We start from the raw sequence: 19,544 nt of genomic DNA, 5'->3' as shown, positions 1-19,544 counted from the left end.
ATTATTATTATTATTATTATTATTATTATTATTATTATTATTATTATTATTATTATTATTATTATTATCATTATTATTATTATTATTATTATTATTATTATTATTATTATTATTATTATTATTATTATTATTATTTTTATCATTATTATTATTATTATCATTGTTATTATCTATATTATTAATCATTCATTATTTGACTTAAAGATAGTATGGTTTGTAATTCTTGTATCTGACAGAGAGAAAGAAAGAGAGAGGGAGAGAGAGAGAGAGAGAGAGAGAGAGAGAGAGAGAGAATGATAGATATATCGATGCATATATCGATAGATAGATAGATAGATAGATAGATAGATAGATAGATAGATAGATAGATAGACGGAGAGAGAGAGAGAGAGAGAGAGAGAGAGAGAGAGAGAGAGAGAGAGAGAGAGAGAGAGAGAGAGAGAGAGAGAGAGTCTGACTCCTCCACGTTTTATATCGATGGGTTTTTTTGAGTGTCCACACGTATACGCTACTCCTATTATGCCATTTTTACATTGCGTCTTCACCGTAAACATTCCTGCTCGTAATCCAGATAGAATGGAGGTAGCCACAGGCAGACAAAAAGACATGGAGAGAGATAATGATATTTGATAAACACCCGTGAGTCCGCGAGGTCCTGCTGTGATTTATGGCCCATTTAAGGATATAACCAGTGTCGTTTCACACATGTCTACAATCAATGGGTTAGGGGCTGATCGGGTCTCTGTGGGTCATTACCTAAGACTCTCGACAACACCCATTCGTTTAAATTACAGATACCTAAGATTGTATCTTGTCTGCCAGATGGATGTATACTTTCATGTTATACGAGATTCTTCACAAACCAAGAAAAGTGTTGCAAACACGATACATGTATAGCTATCTAGAAAGGTAAGGCACTATTCACTCTTTGATTTCAAAATTCGGGTTACACTAAGTCTTAGGGCCACACTGTGTTACTTAAAGTCGATTATCCGAACAAAAAAGTCTATGAATCAAATAGATACATTATCAAAGAGCTTGTCAATAGTTTGACATAGCGAGTATGAAAACTAATAGCTGTCTATACATTTACGCTTTGAGTTTTGTTTCGACTAATAAATAGAAATCTTCATTATATTGTGTTGACGGGTAGACACCTACCTGATAAGGGGCGTTGTACCGTTTGTTAAAGTCAATGACAGCTCTAGGGTCCATGTTGTTGGGTTTGTCTGATACAAAATTAATCTTTTCATATCTTGGCATATTAACTCTGTTGAAAAAATAAAAACATTTAACAGTTTCATATGAAAGATTGTTTAAAAATTGAATATTCCATTGCAAAGTAAAAACAAATAACAAATCTTTTTGGAGCTCCAAACGTAGCCTTCGTTAACTATGGGCCGACACTTTCCTAAAAATTGCGCCGAAATTCAAGGCAACAACCACCAAAATAAAGAGAATTGTGTCCAATACATTGGGATCAAGCTGCACACATTTGTGAGATCTGATAATTGAACACAATAATGGGCTTGATCTAATACTGTTGTGATGGACAATATTTTGCATCACAACAATGAGCCCAGGATAATATGGACCTGCAGATAGGTAAACGTCGATTGGGATCGTTTAATATTTTACTTTGAGCACTACAATAAACGACACTTTCTACTGTCTAATTTTTGGTGATCTTCGCCCTGTATCATGACGTAAGTTTTAGTGAAGTGTCAACAAAGAGTTAACAAAGGTTACCTTCTTATTCCCTTACATGAGGTATAGCTCTGGACTCTAATATCTACTGACATATGCATCGACGATATTAGAATGTTTATTTTGACACGAGGCTATTGTTAAAAAACAGGACTGTCATAATCTGACAAAACACATTTTTATTTAAATTTTGGTTAGAAAATCTAGAAAATGTTTATTTCAAATATTGACCGATTAGAATGGCGTTCAACTTGTAAATTAAAAATGATTCAAATTTGATACTTCAGATGACGAAAGTTTGAAAAGTTTTAACAAGTTAAGGATCAATTTGAGAAGTCCCAGATTTAAGAGTTTTTGCCAAGATGAGGGTCATTTAAATCGATCGATATTTCAAGGACAAGGTTTCTGGTCAAATGTTTAAATACGAACTCTTCCAGAATACGACAGTTAACTGGTTAAAATGGGTAAGGACAATTATTACTAATCCCACGAATATAATTTTATGATAGGTAAAGGTATAAATTGATCCATATACACTTTTATCAAGTTTTAATAATTTCAACTATCAATTGCTGTTCACGACACTAAATTCCAAAATACCCCCCCCCCTTTTTTTTTTATCACTTCTATCCTTTCACCCTCACAGTACAGGGTTATGTTGTGCCCCAGTAATGGAAATGTTTGATTGTGTGATAGCGCTCCATGACAGCTAACGGTGAAAGAGGCCACAGGCCCGTACCCCTGTTCAAACATGACGAATATAAACATTTTATTGAAGGTATTAAACCAAACTGTTATCGCTACCGCACTGTGGAAGATACACGCAATGTTGTACTATTTATTAATTGGTCACGGTTGATTAGATTACAAAAAGAAGACAAAATGTTAATCTGTTTATTGGGGGCTTATTCCTTTCGGCACTCCTATTAATCAAATACGAGTGGAAATGATTGTAGAATAATAAAAAGTGAAAGTGGGTTTTGCGAACCAAGTCACACAGTATTAATATTGACTAAAGAATAAATTGATGATGACAGAAATTACACAAGTTTTGATATGGAGGTATAATCAACAATTTGATAAGTCATGCATTTGAATAACATTAGGTTCTGCTGGGTAAGAGTGGCTGTTGGTTTTAAACTTCGACCCATTCAATTACAAACATCGAACATAGTGGATAGACAAAAGGCAGTTACAGTGTTTTCTCAAGAAATACGTGTTTGCAAGCGTTACAAAAAAGTGGCTCAATTAGTAAGAAAGTGTGTCAGGTGAAATAAAGATCAACTGCTTGATTAATCAAATTGTGAATAGAAACTAATGCGTTGACGATTTATTTGCGAAAATTGTACAGGCAAACAATACAATAATATTCAAATTTGCACATGTCCATTAATCTTCAAGACACTGAGCGATATAAACATATTACGTGTCAACTGACACGGTTTTATCAATATTAAACGTTATAGCTGATACAATCAACAGGGTCATATTATAAGGGTGGCAAAATAAATGTGCTAGGATATAAAATATTTTGAAATCCGCCTGTGTTTTAAGACCAACAAAAAGTGAAAAATATCATTCAATACATCGACATCGTGGGCATCTTGTAATGTGTGACCTACCATCTCAAAAGTGTAATATGGCTTGATGGACTAGATGGCAAAACTGGATTTCAAAGTTAAATTGTGCCCCTTCGTTTCGAAATGGTATTATGTCGGGATGAATCGTCCCTTGAAAGGTGAATATAGAATACAAATGATAAGATACAAACTTTGGGCCTTCTAAAATGTAAGAAATTGTATCAATTCTTTAACATAAAGAATAGAAACTACCCCAAGTTTCATATCTGTGGCTAAGAATTTCAATTCCAGCACTAGTTCATCCCGATATAATGCCCCTTAGAGGCGATGGGGCACAATTACCAGTTATGACAGATTTTAGGTTTTTCTTTTTGTCATTTGGATAATCACATTAACTCAACATAATAGCAATTATAATAAATTTAGATATTACCATCTGAACCATCCTGACGTAAAATCTTCGTTTTTGTTATATCATTTTGCAACTTCCAGATATGGTCGGGAGCATTTTATAGGATATCTAATTGACCATTGTGAATGCGTTTGATTTTGACCAACACCAAATCCTGGTCTTATGAGAAATCGTATTGAGATCCCTGGATCTAAAGAATTGCAACTGATCAATACAGGGTTGAATTGATCTGAATTGTATTACCGCGTGTTTGACTTACATTTGTTTATTAAATATATGGAAAAGACTCAATACAAATTGTGAACACATTCCGACCTATTTTAAACGCTTTTTATTTCCTTTGAACACATTCAAATAGATATAGCCTAATATTCTGGGCGAATTCTATATATCGACTATTGTGTCGTGCATTATTTGTTTACACTTTTATATTCTCAAATGAATAAACCGAGTATATTGCCTTATGATTAAACATTCGGATTAAGATTTGAGAATAATGAATTACAACCCAGAGAGGTCTTTTCAAGCAATTCAGCGTTTTGGGCTTTAGTCGATAAAAAAAAAAAATAGATTAACCTAGATGCACTTCAACCACAGGTCATTTTGATCTAATCTGGTTAAACCAACGTGTAGTTATTTGCAACTAAGTATGTGCTCATCGAGTTAAACGTTTGTGGTCGCTCCCCTTAATTTGATTATTTTTCTATTACCAATAAACCACAGGGACTTTTTACCCTAACACAATACAAGATTCGTATCAAATCAACTGATTTAAGACAAATGAAAGGCTTCCATCAGTTCTGAATGATTTTACTTATGAGAGAAATGTTGTCTTTAAAATATATCATAGTGAAAATAACAAAGCAGACAAGAACCGAGGAATTGATTTCCCATAATATGAAGCTGACATTGTATCTAGATAGGTGTACATTATCTATATATTTTTTAATATTAACTTGCAAAATCTGTTAATGTTATCAAGTGATGTTGGAATTCTTCGACAAATTCTTTCTATGTATGCGGCATATTCCTCCCAGTTAATATTAAAAAGCTCCAAAATGTATATTCCAAGAGGAGTAAGAGAGTGGCACATCCCATGCTGGTCAAAAACAAGCGAGGACCTACTGAAAGAATACGAACAGACCCTAGACCAAGACATAGCAGATAAACTATTAGATTCCCTCCAAGAAGAAAGAAGAAAGAGATGGACAGAAACTGTTGAAAATTTAGACATGAAATACTCAAGCAGACATGCTTGGAAATTGATTAAAAATTAGACCCAGACAAGAATAGGACCACCACTGCACCAGTCATAGAAGCAAGCAAAGTTGCTAACGAAATCAAACAAAGCGGTCAACATATCCCAAACCATGCATTTGAAAATAAGATCAGGAAAGACTATAACAGAATGATTAACTCTCTTCCAAAAGATGGGTCAATGTGGACACTACCTATCAGTCCCAATGAAATTCAAAATGCTCTGAAAACTATGAAAAATGGCAAAGCTGCAGGAGTGGATGGTATTTGCTCACTCACCTTGGACCGCACGCAATGGAATGGTTGTCTACTGCAATGACTGATATCCTAGATAAGGGAAAGTACCCTCAGACGTGGAAGCATGCAAAAGTCATTGCTATCCTAAAACCAAACAAGCCAGCGAACGATCCTTCCAGTTATAGACCAATATCCCTACTTTGCTGCCTATATAAATTGCTTGAGAAAGTAATCCTAAAAAGAATAACACCAGCCCTACAAACTGCTATCCCAAAAGAACAAGCTGGGTTCCAACAAAACAGATGCACAACAGAACAGGTCATAGCTCTTACCTCCCATATTGAATCAGGCTTTCAGAAAAGAATGAAAACTGGAACTGTGCTAATTGACTTGTCAGCAGTATACGATACAGTGTGGACAGGCGGCCTTATGTTTAAATTAGCCAAGATTATCAAATGCAGAAAAATTCTTAATCTCCTGTCTCAAATAACTGGTCCAAGGAAATTTCACGTATTGCTAGGTGGTACAACAAGCAAAGTCAAACGAATAAAGAACGGAGTACCACAGGGGTCAGTTCTTGCACCAGCACTCTTCAATGTTTATATCAGTGACATGCCAAACACAACATCAATGAAATTGGGGTACGCTGATGACTGGGCTCTATCATACCAATCAAGATCTTGGAATGATATAGAAACTACCCTATGCCAAGATGTGACCAAAATGAAAAATTACTTTGATAAATGGTACCTCAAAATGAACACAAATAAAACAGTATCATCAGTTTTCCACTTAAACAACAGAGAATCTCAAAGACAACTAAACATCACCATCGATAGCATATCACTGCCATCTGACCAGAACCCTAAATACCTTGGAGTCATTTTGGATCGACAGTTGACATAGAAAAAACACCTTGAAGCAACCTCCCGAAAAATTGGCAAAAGGAACTGCCTGATACGAAAACTGGCAGGGACAGGCTGGGGTGCCTCACCGACTGTACTCCGGACATCCACCGTTGCCCTATGTCACAGTGTCGGCGAATATTGCTCACCAGCATGGGCCAGAAGTAGAAAACACCAAACTAGTTGACACAAAGCTAAGGGATTCCATGCGTACCATCACAGGGTGCCTAAAGTCAACCCCAGTGCAGTGGCTACCAGTCTTGAGTGGAATTGCACCACCACATCTCAGAAGAGAGGAAGAAAACCAAAGGTGGATTCAAAAGGCAGAACAAAACAACGATACCCCTCTGTGCGAAATTTACAAAAATGCCCCTACCTGCTCAAGATTAAAATCCAGATCCCCTTTCTACCTCTCAAAGAAAGATTACTACAGCATCACTGACGAATGGAGAAAAGAATGGGCAAATAATACCCCAACAGGAGGCCAAATTGTTGAAGACCATACCAATGAAATTCCTGGCTCACAGCTTGGTAGGAAATACTGGGTGGCTGCAAATAGGCTACGCTCCAGACATGCGAAAACAGCCGCAAAAATGAACAAATGGGGTCTAAACAACTCAACAGAATGCCCCAAATGCCAAACTGACCCCCAAGATGTAGATCACCTTGTGCTCCACTGTCCTGTTACCAAGTTGAATGGAGGTTATGAAACCATTCACAAATGTGAAGATGAATTCAAGGCTTGGCTCGACGCGACAGATCTGAAAGTGTGACCCCACCATACGATACTACTACTATCTATATATTGACAGCTGCGTCATTGTTTTAACACCAAAGACATTTAAAAGACGGAAAAGAGAACTGGGACCACCAGGTCTCTCTCTCTCTCTCTCTCTCTCTCTCTCTCTCTCTCTCTCTCTCTCTCTGTGTGTGTGCCGGGGAGGGGAAAGGTCCATTGAATACTTACGTATCAGGTGGCCTTTCATAAACATTAACCATATTTCCCCCAATGAGTTTGGGCCTGTAGCTGGGCGTGTCTGTGGTGCCGAAAGGCGCATCCCGGGTAGTGATGGCCGCTGCTTTGAGATAATCCAACTCTGTCGCTTCGCTCTGGAGACGTATAAATGAAAAAAAGAAAGTTAATTGTAAAGAAAAAGTGGAAAGGTTAGGCCAAAAAAAAATGGAAAGGGGGGGGGGGGGGGTGTAATGCCCCTTTCAAAAAATAAGATCAGGTTTGGTGTTATTTACATGGTGTACACCATATTATACTCTATTTATATTTGCCATCCAGCTGCTGTGCGCTCGAAAACCGCGTATTTTAAAATTTGGCTGGATAACTTGTCCTTCAAATATCGATCGATTTAAATGACCCTTATCTTGGCAAAAAATCTAAAAACTGGGAATTCGCGAAGTCCCAGCTTTGAGAGTTTTTGCCAAGATAAGGGTCATTTAAATCGATCGATATCTTAAGGACGAGTTTTCTGGCCAAATTTTTAAATACGGGCTTGTCCAGACTGCAGTAGTTAACTGATTAAGAATACTTATCAATAAGTAGGAAACTCTCTTGGTAATGATACTTTGTACTCTGTACTTTTAAAGAGAAGACTCGATATTGAATGGAATTCCCGTTTTATAATCAAGACTTCTCAAATCATTTATGCTATCAGAGGATCTGGTATTTTGTGATGCTGCGGGCCACATTTGTTGTGTCAATCCCAAAATGCTTCTTGTGGCCAAGACTGCGAATAAAATTCGTAGAAATCTTCTCAACCTGAGCTATTAAATGCACTATAATGCCCTTTTCTGTTTGACTCAAGTTCCCAATATATGGATTATCACCTCAACCAAGTATCATCTCGGGATGATTTAGGACGATTCAAATTTTATATCTATACTACTAAAATGAAATTTGAGTCGTCTGTCTTTTTTTTGTTTTTTTTTAAAGACAAGACACTTACTTTCTTTTTGTGACCAAAAACAAAACTCAAAAATTCTAATAATTGAGACTATAAAACTACATTTTGATACTGAAATTTAACTATTATACTCCTAAAATGAAATTTGGGTTGTCTTACTTAGTTCTTTTATAGATGGAACGAAAGTGACGTCACTCCACTCTTTGTTATTGTTTGTTTTTTTTTTTTTGTCATCCGCGTTTATGAGTAATTTTCACAAAACTGTATAAACCAGACTATAAATGTTTAAGGTTGCACATTTTTTGTGTGTTGGTCCGTTTTACTTCCGGATGGTAATGTTGTGAGCTTCATAGCCGAGGGCATACTATCTATACCGCACACGTAAAGTTTAATATCTTAATGGGTTTATATAAACTATTTGATATTTACTGTCTATCTACATCAAATTTACAGCGTTACAAAAGTGACTAGGTTAGCAATTTTGCTTGTTTACTTTCAGATACCATGACAACACTTACGATACGCTTGGTCTACACAGGCGCTTGAACTCTGTTCTTAGACAGTGTCCAAAATCTACACAATGTTGTTTACTTACTTAATTTCTTTTTTTTTTTTCCTTCTCTTTCGTTTCTTTTTTGTCTCAATCAATATTTTGTTTTGAGTATGGCCGTGAGGTGTTATGTAGTAGCGAGGCAAAATTCTAATCAACTTACCTTTGAAGGTTTCCTGAGACGTTTATATCGACGATAAGATTGTTTTATAGTCGAATAGGGAAGGTTCATGTCTAAACTGGTCATTGCTATTTATTTAAAGTTAAGTTTCTCGCTTAGCTTTTCTACCCAGGGTTAAAAGACAGAGTCTCAATATTGTTATGAAGTGATTGGACTGCACGTAATTGCTATGGGTACTCTAATGTTTAAGAAACAAAACGAAAAAAAATCATCATTTTTTATACCAAAGGAATACTATTCCATTTGAATTTTGAATCCTGTCCCTCAGAGAAACATCTTACAACATACAATGACGTAAAGTTGTCCTGTGTTGAAGACTATACACACGTTAAAACACAGTAATACTAAGAAGATTTAGCATAAGAACGTAAATTTGATCAATCGAATTTGGAAATGTCGCTATGTTATGATATAAAAGCTACACATATGAGAGAGAAAACGGATTTTATTCTTGCCCTTTGTCATATTGAACAGAATTTATCTCATGAAATAAATTAAATCCCGTTGAGAATATTTCAAATGGACATGACTTTTTTTTTAGTCTAAGGGGAACATTCCCTTGAGCTATCGTACATTAAAATGAAAATTTCGCTACACAGTTGGAAGAAAGTTGTGTAATGTTACACAGCCAAACCTAGGTGAATTAATACATGCACGCTATTGACAGATGAATTAAATCAATAGATATACGAGAGGTAGAAATTGAATCCTTAAAATGGCAATTCATAAGGTCAAATGTTAACAGAGGCATGAGCTGTCAGGCCCTTATCAGGAGCCTTGGTGACGTGATCGATAAGGGCCCCACTGGCGACATTTCTGTACTTTACTATCTGTAATTAATGTCAAACGAGCCAGCACGAATTCATTTAAAAATGTAATGTCTTTTGTAATAAATAAGCCAACTATAAATGATCAAACCTATGTTGAGACAGTATTTCCTTTTATATCAAAAGGAAGTATACATCAATATATCGAGTGCAATTCAATCTTAGAATAAGATGTCCCTTAAACAAAGACTTATGTGGCTATGAGGTCTAGTGGTATAACACTCGCCTTCATATCGTAAGGTCTTGGGTTTGAGCCCCGCTCTGAGTGGAGCATAGTTGAGTACTTGGAAAAGGCTCTTTACTCACACTCCCACAGTACTCAGGTGTAAAATGAATACCTGGCCGTTAACAGGGTTGTCTCTGTCAGAAAAAAATTGAATATCGCCTAACAGTCGTCAAGTCTCGTACTACATGTTAGGTGTTGCTGTTGACCAGGGACCCTTTGTAAAGGGCTTTGAGCACGTTTGGTGGATATTGCGCTATATAAAAGCTCAAGTTAAAAAAAAAAAGTATATCACAGGTTTAAAAGATTCTTCTTCTTCTTCAAGTACCAAGTCTGTTCTAGACATCGATGATCATGGTATTCCATTCATCTCTCTGATCAGATAACCTCAGAAAACTAATATTACTCTTCTCTTTCTTCGTCACCCAGCTGTTCAAACTATTCAAATATGTTTTTCTTGGTCTATCTTTACTCTTTTTAGGTGCCCTAAAAATTGCATTTGTCTTTTTCTTATTGTAAGAATTAATAACCTTTCAGTTTCAGCTTGCTCTGATACTTCCTCATTAGTTTTCTTCTCTGTCCATGAGATTCTTAAAATCCTTCTAAGAAACCACATTTCTTCTGCCTCCAGTTTCTTTCTATTGTCTTCTGTAATTGTCCAGCTTTCACAGCCATATAATAATACTGACCATATATAGGCCTTCAAAACCCTATGTTTTGTTGTCATTGAGATATTGTGATTTTTTAACATTAGACTCATTTTATTAAAACTATCTTTAGCTATTTCAATTCTTCGTTTTTTTCTGCGCTACATATTATTCCATCTTAAGTTATTATGTATCCAAGATGTCTGAACATGTTTTAGAGTTTCTCCTTTGCTTATTAAATTACATGTTGGATTTCTTTCTCTCCTTGATACAGCCATGCATTCTGTCTTTTTAACATTTGAATATAACCCCATATGTTTAAAAGATAAGATGGTAAATAGGCAAGTAAAGCTTGCTTGCTGCCTTTTGCCTCAGAAAACACTGACTTTGCCAGTGATCAATTTTCATACACGTCCATCTGATAATAAGGATGGAATTAAATCTTATTGAGTTCATCATTTCCTCGACGTCCTAAATAATCGGTGGTTCTAGTCCTACAAATTTGGTCCGTAACTTGACAAAAATGGCTCATATTGTAAGTTTAGTCCTTTTCTAATGGTTCGAATACGTCTATATGTCTAATAAAGGAACGAAGTTGACGCCCCTCAGCTCTCCGTTATTATTTTTAGACAGCATGTTAGTGATAAGTTCTCAGTAAATAGTAAATTATATCAATCAGGCTATGAAGGTTAAAGGTTACACACAGTTCTGTGTTTTGGTATGTTTAATTTAGGATTGTTTCGGGCTCAAAACCCTTCTCCAGCAAACAAACAAACAAAAAAAAAAACAAAAACAAAAAAAACAAAAACAAACAAACAAAAAAAAAACCCCAAAACAATTGGGACATAAATACATCACTAAATTCCAGATAGACGACAGAGATAATTGGTAGGCCTTCTCTTGTAGGAAAATCTTTCCAAGATTTGAAGCTGTTATATTCATTTTTGTTTATTACTTTAATTTTGCTGACGGATGTTGTGCGTATTTTAACTAAATGTATTGTATCAATACATCTTCGTGGATTATCAAATCATAAATTATCATGTGCAACCATAAGAAATATTAGACGAAAAAAATGTCCCCATATCAACTGCCCCAACAACCCTTGGAATTTTAAAACATCCCTATCAGAGAGGCCGGGATTTTCAGAATGAGACTGAAATGTCGTATAAGTACATCTTTAAGACTCGATAGCAATAATACTTTTACATTCCATTATTGTCGTATCTTCTATTTGACATCCTTACTGACTTGCTTCCAATTTTAGAATTCTTGTTTAGTGGGAGCATAGCTACCGTTTACTTTATGGTACTTGACGAGTCGTTTTAAGCACAGCATTGGCGGTACATTATGACACATTATTCTCTCACGTTTCAAGTAGGCTCTGAATTCAATAGAAATGGCGATTTTATGGAGGATTCGTGTATTCACTACCGAGTCTAAATATATAGTGCTATTTTGTGTAATGTATATACCGTATCAATTTACACTGTAAAATCTTCACAACCAACCATAATATTCCTAAACGAACGACATAATTGAAATAGGTGGAGGTGACTTCATTGCTTGGTGTAGTGTTATTTCATCTTTGTCGAAGTTATGAAAAGAAAACATTATCTCGCTGAGAAAAAGTAAAATGATTAACCTCGATGTGAATGTTTACTTTGCTGTAGAATATTGTTGGCACGCGAAAAGATTACGTGGAATTGAATTGTCCTAGATTCATTATATTTGGTCAAGCAAATCAACTGAGGAAGAACATGGCGCAAAACGCGCAGATAATTGTGTCCGCGCTTTTAAATAAACATAAATATGAACATTCTAGATCATTCCCACGGATTTACCATGATCAATGCGTTTCACAAGGCTTCATTTATTTCCCAAGCAGGACATATGAATTCATATTTCCATTTCATACAGTCGCCTGTTAGGCGTCTTTTCGTACAAACAATCTTATAATAATATCTGTCACTGTCTCGAGCCAGTATTTATTCACTCCTATTTTTAATACAGCATCAAGAACCCCTTTCACTGTACGAAATTATTTTTTTTCTGACATGAAAAAATCGTTATAGCTAGAGCTTAACTGGTTACAGGTCAATCTTAGTTGGGTAGTTACTTGTGAATCATTCGGATTAATACAACATATGTAATTATCTGCAAGCGATGTCTATTTTACAACTAACTACAATCGAGAGTAAGCCATTGGTGTTTAACAAAACAAAAGCAAAAACAACCAAAAAACACAAAACAACAACCCCCCCCCCCCTTAAATTTTTTTTCTCTCCTTATTTCGCAGGAAAACTTTTATTTGAATCATCGTTCGATTAACGGGTTAACTGTGGTGTTCTGGAAAAACACTTATTTAAAAATATGGCCAGAAAACTCGTCCTTCAAATATTGATTGATTTACCTGGGACTTCGCGAAGTCCATGACATAACTTATAATAGCATTGTGAATAGGCATGACATCTGCTTAGTCCCTCTCCATCCCCCCCCCCCCCTCATCACCCCCCCCCCCCTCGTGACCAGGACATCATATCTACATCAACCCTTGTGATTTAAACCGATATAGATCTATCTAGAGAATTTATGGCAGAATTTTAAATCCGTAATTCTTATGAGAAAATAATTGTAGTCCCTATAGTTAATTTTAAAATTTAACAATCCACTCTCACAATGATTAAATACGAGAAACACTTCAAAATCCTTAAAATTGTGTTGTCATGCATCAACTTTCATTAAAATGACTTAAGAGCTGTTCATTAAGTTGTAAAATTGGAGCCAAACTTACGTATTTCTATTGTTAGACGACCCAAGTCACATAATAACAAGAAACGTTCGATACAATCGGATTTCAATAGCTTTTCTGTTCACCTACTGTAAGTAAGACCCCAAGATTTTTTTATCGACATATCAAGGTTGCATGTAAAGTGGAGAAAGCAATTTTTACTATTCATTTCACGTTACAGAATCTATAGACAATAGACCCTTGGCCCCGTGGCAATAATTGAAATGATGTTGTACTGTTGATTGTCACTCTTTCGATCAGCATCTAAACTTATTAACAAGGAGTGGAAAACAGGACCATATATGCTTAACCAATTAAGTGCTGTACTATGGAAAAGCATGTATTCAAAATTTGACCAGAAAGTTCGTCTTTTAAATAACGATCGATTTAAATGACCCTCATTTTAGCAAAAACTTCGCGAACTCCCAGTTTTGAGAGGGTTTTTTTTTCCAAAATGAGGGTCATTTAAATTGATCGATATTGAGTTTCTGGCCAAATTTTTTAATACGCATTTATCCCGAGTACGGCAGTTAACTGGTTAAATACATAAATATACTATAGGGTCTTCCTCTTGTGGCCAAAGCGTGTCTGTCGCGTTATAACAACACTACAAATGCTTCTTTTCATCACTTGCAAAAAAAAAAAAAAAAAAATGTAAATAACCAAGATGAGAATATTTTGGACACGTCACATCGATCGTGAAACTTAATGGAGTTTCGTTTGTAATACAATCAAATGATGCGTAGCATTATCCGTGATTGGATGGATGTTAATGACAGCGAAACTCTGGCCTTGGCAAGGCAGTTGACGACAGTTGTGAATGAGTATCCAACTACAGGCAATGATGGATATTGTTAGAGTGCTCGTACAAAATGGAAATTTCGTTCCCCTGGCAAGATATGGAACTACAATGAAGAATTCTGAAACAAATTGAGCTTAATTGTAAGTGACAATGTTTACTTATCTTATTTTGTTTTCTTTTAGATGCTATGGTTGTAAACACGTTTGGTGAATTTTGTAACTCTTTATGATTCATTATAGAGAAAACTGTTGATAGTTTATGCTGTCGTACCCTGAAAAAGAAACACACTTATTTGAAGTTTTGGCCTGGAAACTCGTCCTCAAATATCGATCGAATAAAATGATCCTCATCTTATCAAAGTAAAGTCCCAGGTTGAAGAGTTTTTGACAAGATGCGGGTCATTTTAATCGATCGATATTTGAAAGAGTCTTCTGGCCAAAATTTTATTTTAAATTCGTGTCTTTTTTCAGAGTATGGCAGTGTGCTCAATAGGGAGCACAAAGGCTTAAATTGAGTCCTATCTGTGATTATTTTAGTATTCAGAATAGTGAACATTTGACTGAACATCCATATCCAAACAGGCATATACTATATATTTTAGCGCAGGTCATCAACTAAAAAAATGCATAATATTTTGTTTGAATTTTCTTTGGATTTTTAATTCTGTGTTCTTGGCGGTTGACACAAGATTGTCATTGGCGTCTTTTGAATTGTTATAAAAGAACCACTTTTACTGTTAAAGAAAGGAAATGTAAATCGGAATTTAATGGAGTGATTTCGTGGATCGCAGGCTTACTTTTTGAGTTAGAAGTAATTGGATTTTAAAAAAAGATTCTTTCAAATTTCTTTACATGATCATTTGCCTTTCACACCTTTTCTCTTTTCTCCTTTATCACAAACTCGAGGTGCATTGACTGTGGCACTGTGTGTTGATATGCTTTGAATGATATGATCTTTGGAAAGAGCTTTGCCACTTTCGAAATAACAAAACGCATTATGCTTACACAAAAACCTGTCTTCATCTGAATGCTTCATTGGAATGAGTAACTCTATCTACAGACATTCATAACGGTTGTTCACAAAAAAATAATTCAGCCAGACACAAGTTTTCGACTTTTTAAAATTATGCTTAAGTCAACTAAATCAGTGGTTTCTTCATTTGATTGGATTAAAATGTCACTGACATTGGATATCCAAGAAAACAACTTAATGTTATAGTGCAAATAATTTTGATTCGATACCCCCTGCAGCACGAGAGCTTTATGAATAATGAAACAGATTTGAATATTACAAGTGTTATTTTCTTTTTATAATTAATATTTTTGCGTTTTCAAAATAACATTGTTGTTTAATATTGAAACAGTTTATTTAATTTAAATATATATTATATATATATATATTATATATATAATATATATATATATATATATTATATATATTATATAATTATCTATATATATATATATATATATATATATATATATATATATATTCTATTTTTGTTTTGACTGGTTCACCATAACATGATTGATCAAGATAATATTATCTATATGCTTTTTACTTTTTATGATCAATTTGCTTCATGAACATAAACGTATTGATACTTATTATTTTAAAAATATTTTGACAATCCTTCATCAAACACTTCTTAACAACTAAGCCAATTTGTCTCTAATGTTATGACTAATTCAGTCATTGGGTTTTTGTTAGATTTCTTCAGGGATGCCTTCAGACGTATTTTGGAAACACATGTATTTTAAAATTTGGACAGAAAACTCGCCCTTCAAATATTGATCGATTTCAATGACCCAAAAACTCTCAAACCTGGGATTTCGCGATGTCTCAGGTTTAAGAGGCTATGGCAAGATGAGGTATACCAAGATCGATCGATATTTGAAGGACAAGTTTTCTGGCCAAATTTTAAAATTCATGTTTATTTCCGGATAACAGCAGTTAACTGGTCAGAATCGTTATTGGTGAGCTCCATGTCAGAATGTTGGCATTGTGATATTATTATTATTCTGAGATCCTGTTTATATTAAACTAGTGTGATATTTTGGTGAGGAGGGGTTAATGAAAATAACACAGGGAAACTGAAATCGGACAGACAGTCCGACTGAATGGATTAAGAAAAAATGATGCTTCTAATAAAATGATAATTGCCACACTGTAGCGAATCGAATAAGTCATTGCTTACACCTCTGTAACGTCTCAGTGCGGCTATGTGATCATGTGGTATGACACTCGCCTTCGGACCCGAAGGTCCAGGATTCAAGCCCCGCCCTAAGCGGCGCATAGTTGACTCTTTGGAAAAGAGTCTTTTTTTTTTACAATCTTTTGCCGTACTCAGGTCTAAAATGATTACCTGGCCGTTAACAGCGTCGTGTCTGTGATGAAAAAATTGCTAAACCGCCTAACGGACGCCAAGTTTTGTCCTACATATTAAGTGTTTCTGCTGGCTATTGCTTTGAGCATGTTTAGGGGATACTGTGCGATATAAATGCTCAAATGGTCCAGTGATGGTTGTGACAAGAAAGTAAAATGTCACGACGATGCTATTGAGCTTTTATATAGAGCAATATCCACTAAAAGTGCTCAAAGCTCTTTACAAAAGCAACACATAACATAAAGAACGAGACATGACGCCTGATCGGCGAAAATATTTTTTCCCGCTGTTAACGGTCAGGTACTCATTTTGCACCTGAGTAAGGTGAGAGAATGTGACTCAACTATGCGCCGAGCGAGGCTCGAACCCAGGACCTTCCGATCCGAAAGCGAGTGTCATACCACAAGACTAAATAGCCGATGCTTTAATATTTTTCTATTTCATTTTGCAGGATCAAAACCATAAAGCGTCTAGTGCACAATCGTCACAATTCAGTTGCAAAATGGGTTAAAGGAGGTAACATAGAAAGGAGATGTTTGGAATAGCATTGAAAGATTATATCAACTTCAAAGAGAGGAGAAAGTATTACTGCGGACCATTTCGGACTCTAGACCCTTCTTCAGCCAATAACAAAAACAATTGGAACGATAATACTTCATGTACAACTTACAGGAGAAAAGCTTTTGTTGGTATCCTCATTAATGAAAACATCTAAAATAAGAAATATGTTTCATGATTAGCAACATTTTAATTAGATCAGATGAATTGGACATAAATTGACATCACAATGTGTTTGCAAGTCGAAATCTGTAAGAAATAAAGGATTTATTATGTCTAATTGCTTTGATTGATAAAAAATCGTTTTGAGCGATGGGATTGTTTTAAAAACTACCAAATCGCAAATAGACAATGCAAATCTGAAAGGGACAGAACGGGAACAGAAGAGAAAAGAAATGTAAAAGTGGTTAGGCATTATTGAAATGTTTGGATTTACAAATACATATATCAAAAGGCCTGCAATTAAATGAATCTCTTTTTGTTACGAAATAAAGTTGTTTGTTGGGGTTTTTTTTTCCGAAAGTCCCAAGATACAGTTTCAAAATAATTTTGTCACTTAATCAAAATTGGCCTTAATCGCATTAGCATATCATTCTGACTCGTAAAACAGTGACTTTGTGGTCTTGTGGTGACACTCGCCGTTGAATTGGTAGGTCCCTGCTTTGAGTCTCACTCTGGTGAGTGCAAAGGTGAGTCCTTGGAAAAAAGGATCTTTTCTCACATTCTCTCACCACATTCAGGTGCAAAATGAGTACCTGCCCGGTGATACCGCTATCTCTGTTGAATAAAAATGTAATAGCGCCTCATAGGCTTCATGTTTGTCCTATCAATGAAGTCTTGCTGTGAGCTTGGGATCCGCTTTTAGCACAAATAGTGGAAATTGCTCTATATAAAAGCTCACGTTTTTTCCTCCGTTCTCTATATCTAGATAATGATTAATTTCAAAGCAAATATGCACACAGATGCAAGTAATAATCAAATTACTTTTTAGTGCACACGCAGAAAAATATCTTCGCAATTGACCGTCATTCTTTGCCGCTTTTGAAATTGCAGTCATGTACCTACATTCGAACCTATCTCTACAACTAAGACATTGATACTCTAAATTCACCGTCCTGCTGACGACAATTGAAGTTGTTGATAAGATAGTTTATAGGGGGGACTGCAGGCACTTATTAAAATACGATCGCTCAGTATGGAGGGTCTATGGCCCGATTGATTTCCTCCTTTCAACGATCGACCTTTCGATTTCTGCCTAGCAACTTTTCATTGCCGCCCACTTTTCTCCCATTCATTCGCACAATGACTCAAGCCAGCTTACAACTACGGTAACAAATGGCGCTCGAAAAGGGCTTGATCCCGTTCACGGAAATCAGTCTTTTATTTTGTTTTATTATGTATTCTATGAAAATTAAAAACTCCTCGTACAACTCCTCTGCACTATTAATCTTTGGAGACCGGAAGTAGCTTCATTTATTTTCACTCTCACAAGAGAAGGTCGTGCGAGTATAACACTCTGTCTAACAATATTAATTTTTTTATTTATCAATTGATCGATTAAATTTTCCTAATTAAATAAACCATATTATTATTATATAAGCGCTAACATACGCTGATGCCGAACCTTCGAGATATCATTGATATAATAATATATCCTGTCAATCGCGAACATGTTCAGAGAAACAGTTTTGTCGGTTTAAATTCTGGAATATCTCTTCAAAAATATAAAACTACCTTTTAAGAATGCTCGTCACAATAAACCTATGATGAATGTCTCATAGAATGTTTCCATGAGAGAACTTGAATTTTTAGTTAGTCGAGAGAGAATAAACTTTTTAGAGTTCAATGGATGTACTTTTATGCCTTTGGTTTGTTTGCTTTTTTTGCATTGTGAATGCGTGCGTCTGTACGCGCGTGTGTGGGTGTGTTTGTGTGTGTATGTGTGTTAGTGTGTATGTGTGTGTGTTAGTGTATATGTGTGTGTGTGTGTGTGTGTGGAAATAAACACTAAAAATGACTCGCCCGAGAAAGTGTTGGTGTTAAATCGTCAATACAAGAATCATAAACTAAATCCCCAAAACAAGTAGCTATTTAACTTGACTTGGACACTAAAGTTATTTCAATGCATGAATCATGTTCGTTTCAATGACAGCAAAAGAGAACCTAATGCATAAAAATACATATTTACGGATCTCTCTCTCTCTCTCTCTCTCTCTCTCTCTCTCTCTCTCTCTCTCTCTCTCTCTCTCTCTCTCTCTCTCTCTCTCTCTCTCTCTCTCTCTCTCTCTCTCTCTCTCTCTCTCTCTCTCTCTCTCTCTCTCTCTCTTTTTTTTTTTTTAATTATCACTATTGTAAGGAAATGTAGTAGTTGTACGATGTCTTCCATCAACCCCATGTTATTCAAGTATGAGGATAGAATTCTGACGTCAGTTAACTCATACACAACTGTTACCCGCTAGAATTTAACACACTGGTCAACGGCGAACGTATACACACGCACACACACACACACATGTATATATATATATATATATATATATATATATCACCGTACTCAGGTGTAGA

General features: G+C 35.5%; 1 protein-coding gene and 1 long non-coding RNA gene across 4 annotated transcripts in view; one reads left to right on the top strand and one right to left on the bottom strand.

Moving 5' to 3' along the window:
• Nucleotides 1–19,544, bottom strand: part of LOC144972869 (uncharacterized) — a 58,029-nt gene that overhangs the window by 20,978 nt on the left and 17,507 nt on the right. For 2 of the 3 annotated variants that reach the window (XM_078914633.1, XM_078914640.1), the window contains exons 2-3: nt 7,066–7,208; nt 1,162–1,270 (exon numbers count right to left, since the gene is read on the bottom strand). In XM_078914633.1, the coding sequence (XP_078770759.1) occupies nt 1,162–1,270; nt 7,066–7,208 (252 nt within the window). Of the gene's footprint in view, nt 1–1,161; nt 1,271–7,065; nt 7,209–8,727; nt 9,322–19,544 lie in introns of those variants that run through there. The other variant, XM_078914624.1, reaches the window with a different exon arrangement.
• LOC144972880 (uncharacterized) lies at nt 650–18,837 on the top strand. Its single transcript, XR_013645445.1, has 2 exons — nt 650–909; nt 16,873–18,837. It is a non-coding gene; the product is annotated as an uncharacterized LOC144972880 (long non-coding RNA).

The sequence above is a fragment of the Berghia stephanieae genome, chromosome 1 (genome assembly GCF_034508935.2).
Source record: "Berghia stephanieae isolate SIO BIC M18660-M18661 chromosome 1, UCSD_Bste_1.3, whole genome shotgun sequence".
In the NCBI taxonomy this organism is placed as follows: Eukaryota; Metazoa; Mollusca; class Gastropoda; order Nudibranchia; family Aeolidiidae; genus Berghia; species Berghia stephanieae.
The sequence above is the reverse complement of the archived record's forward strand: the minus strand, read 5'-3'. Positions and strand labels throughout refer to the sequence as shown.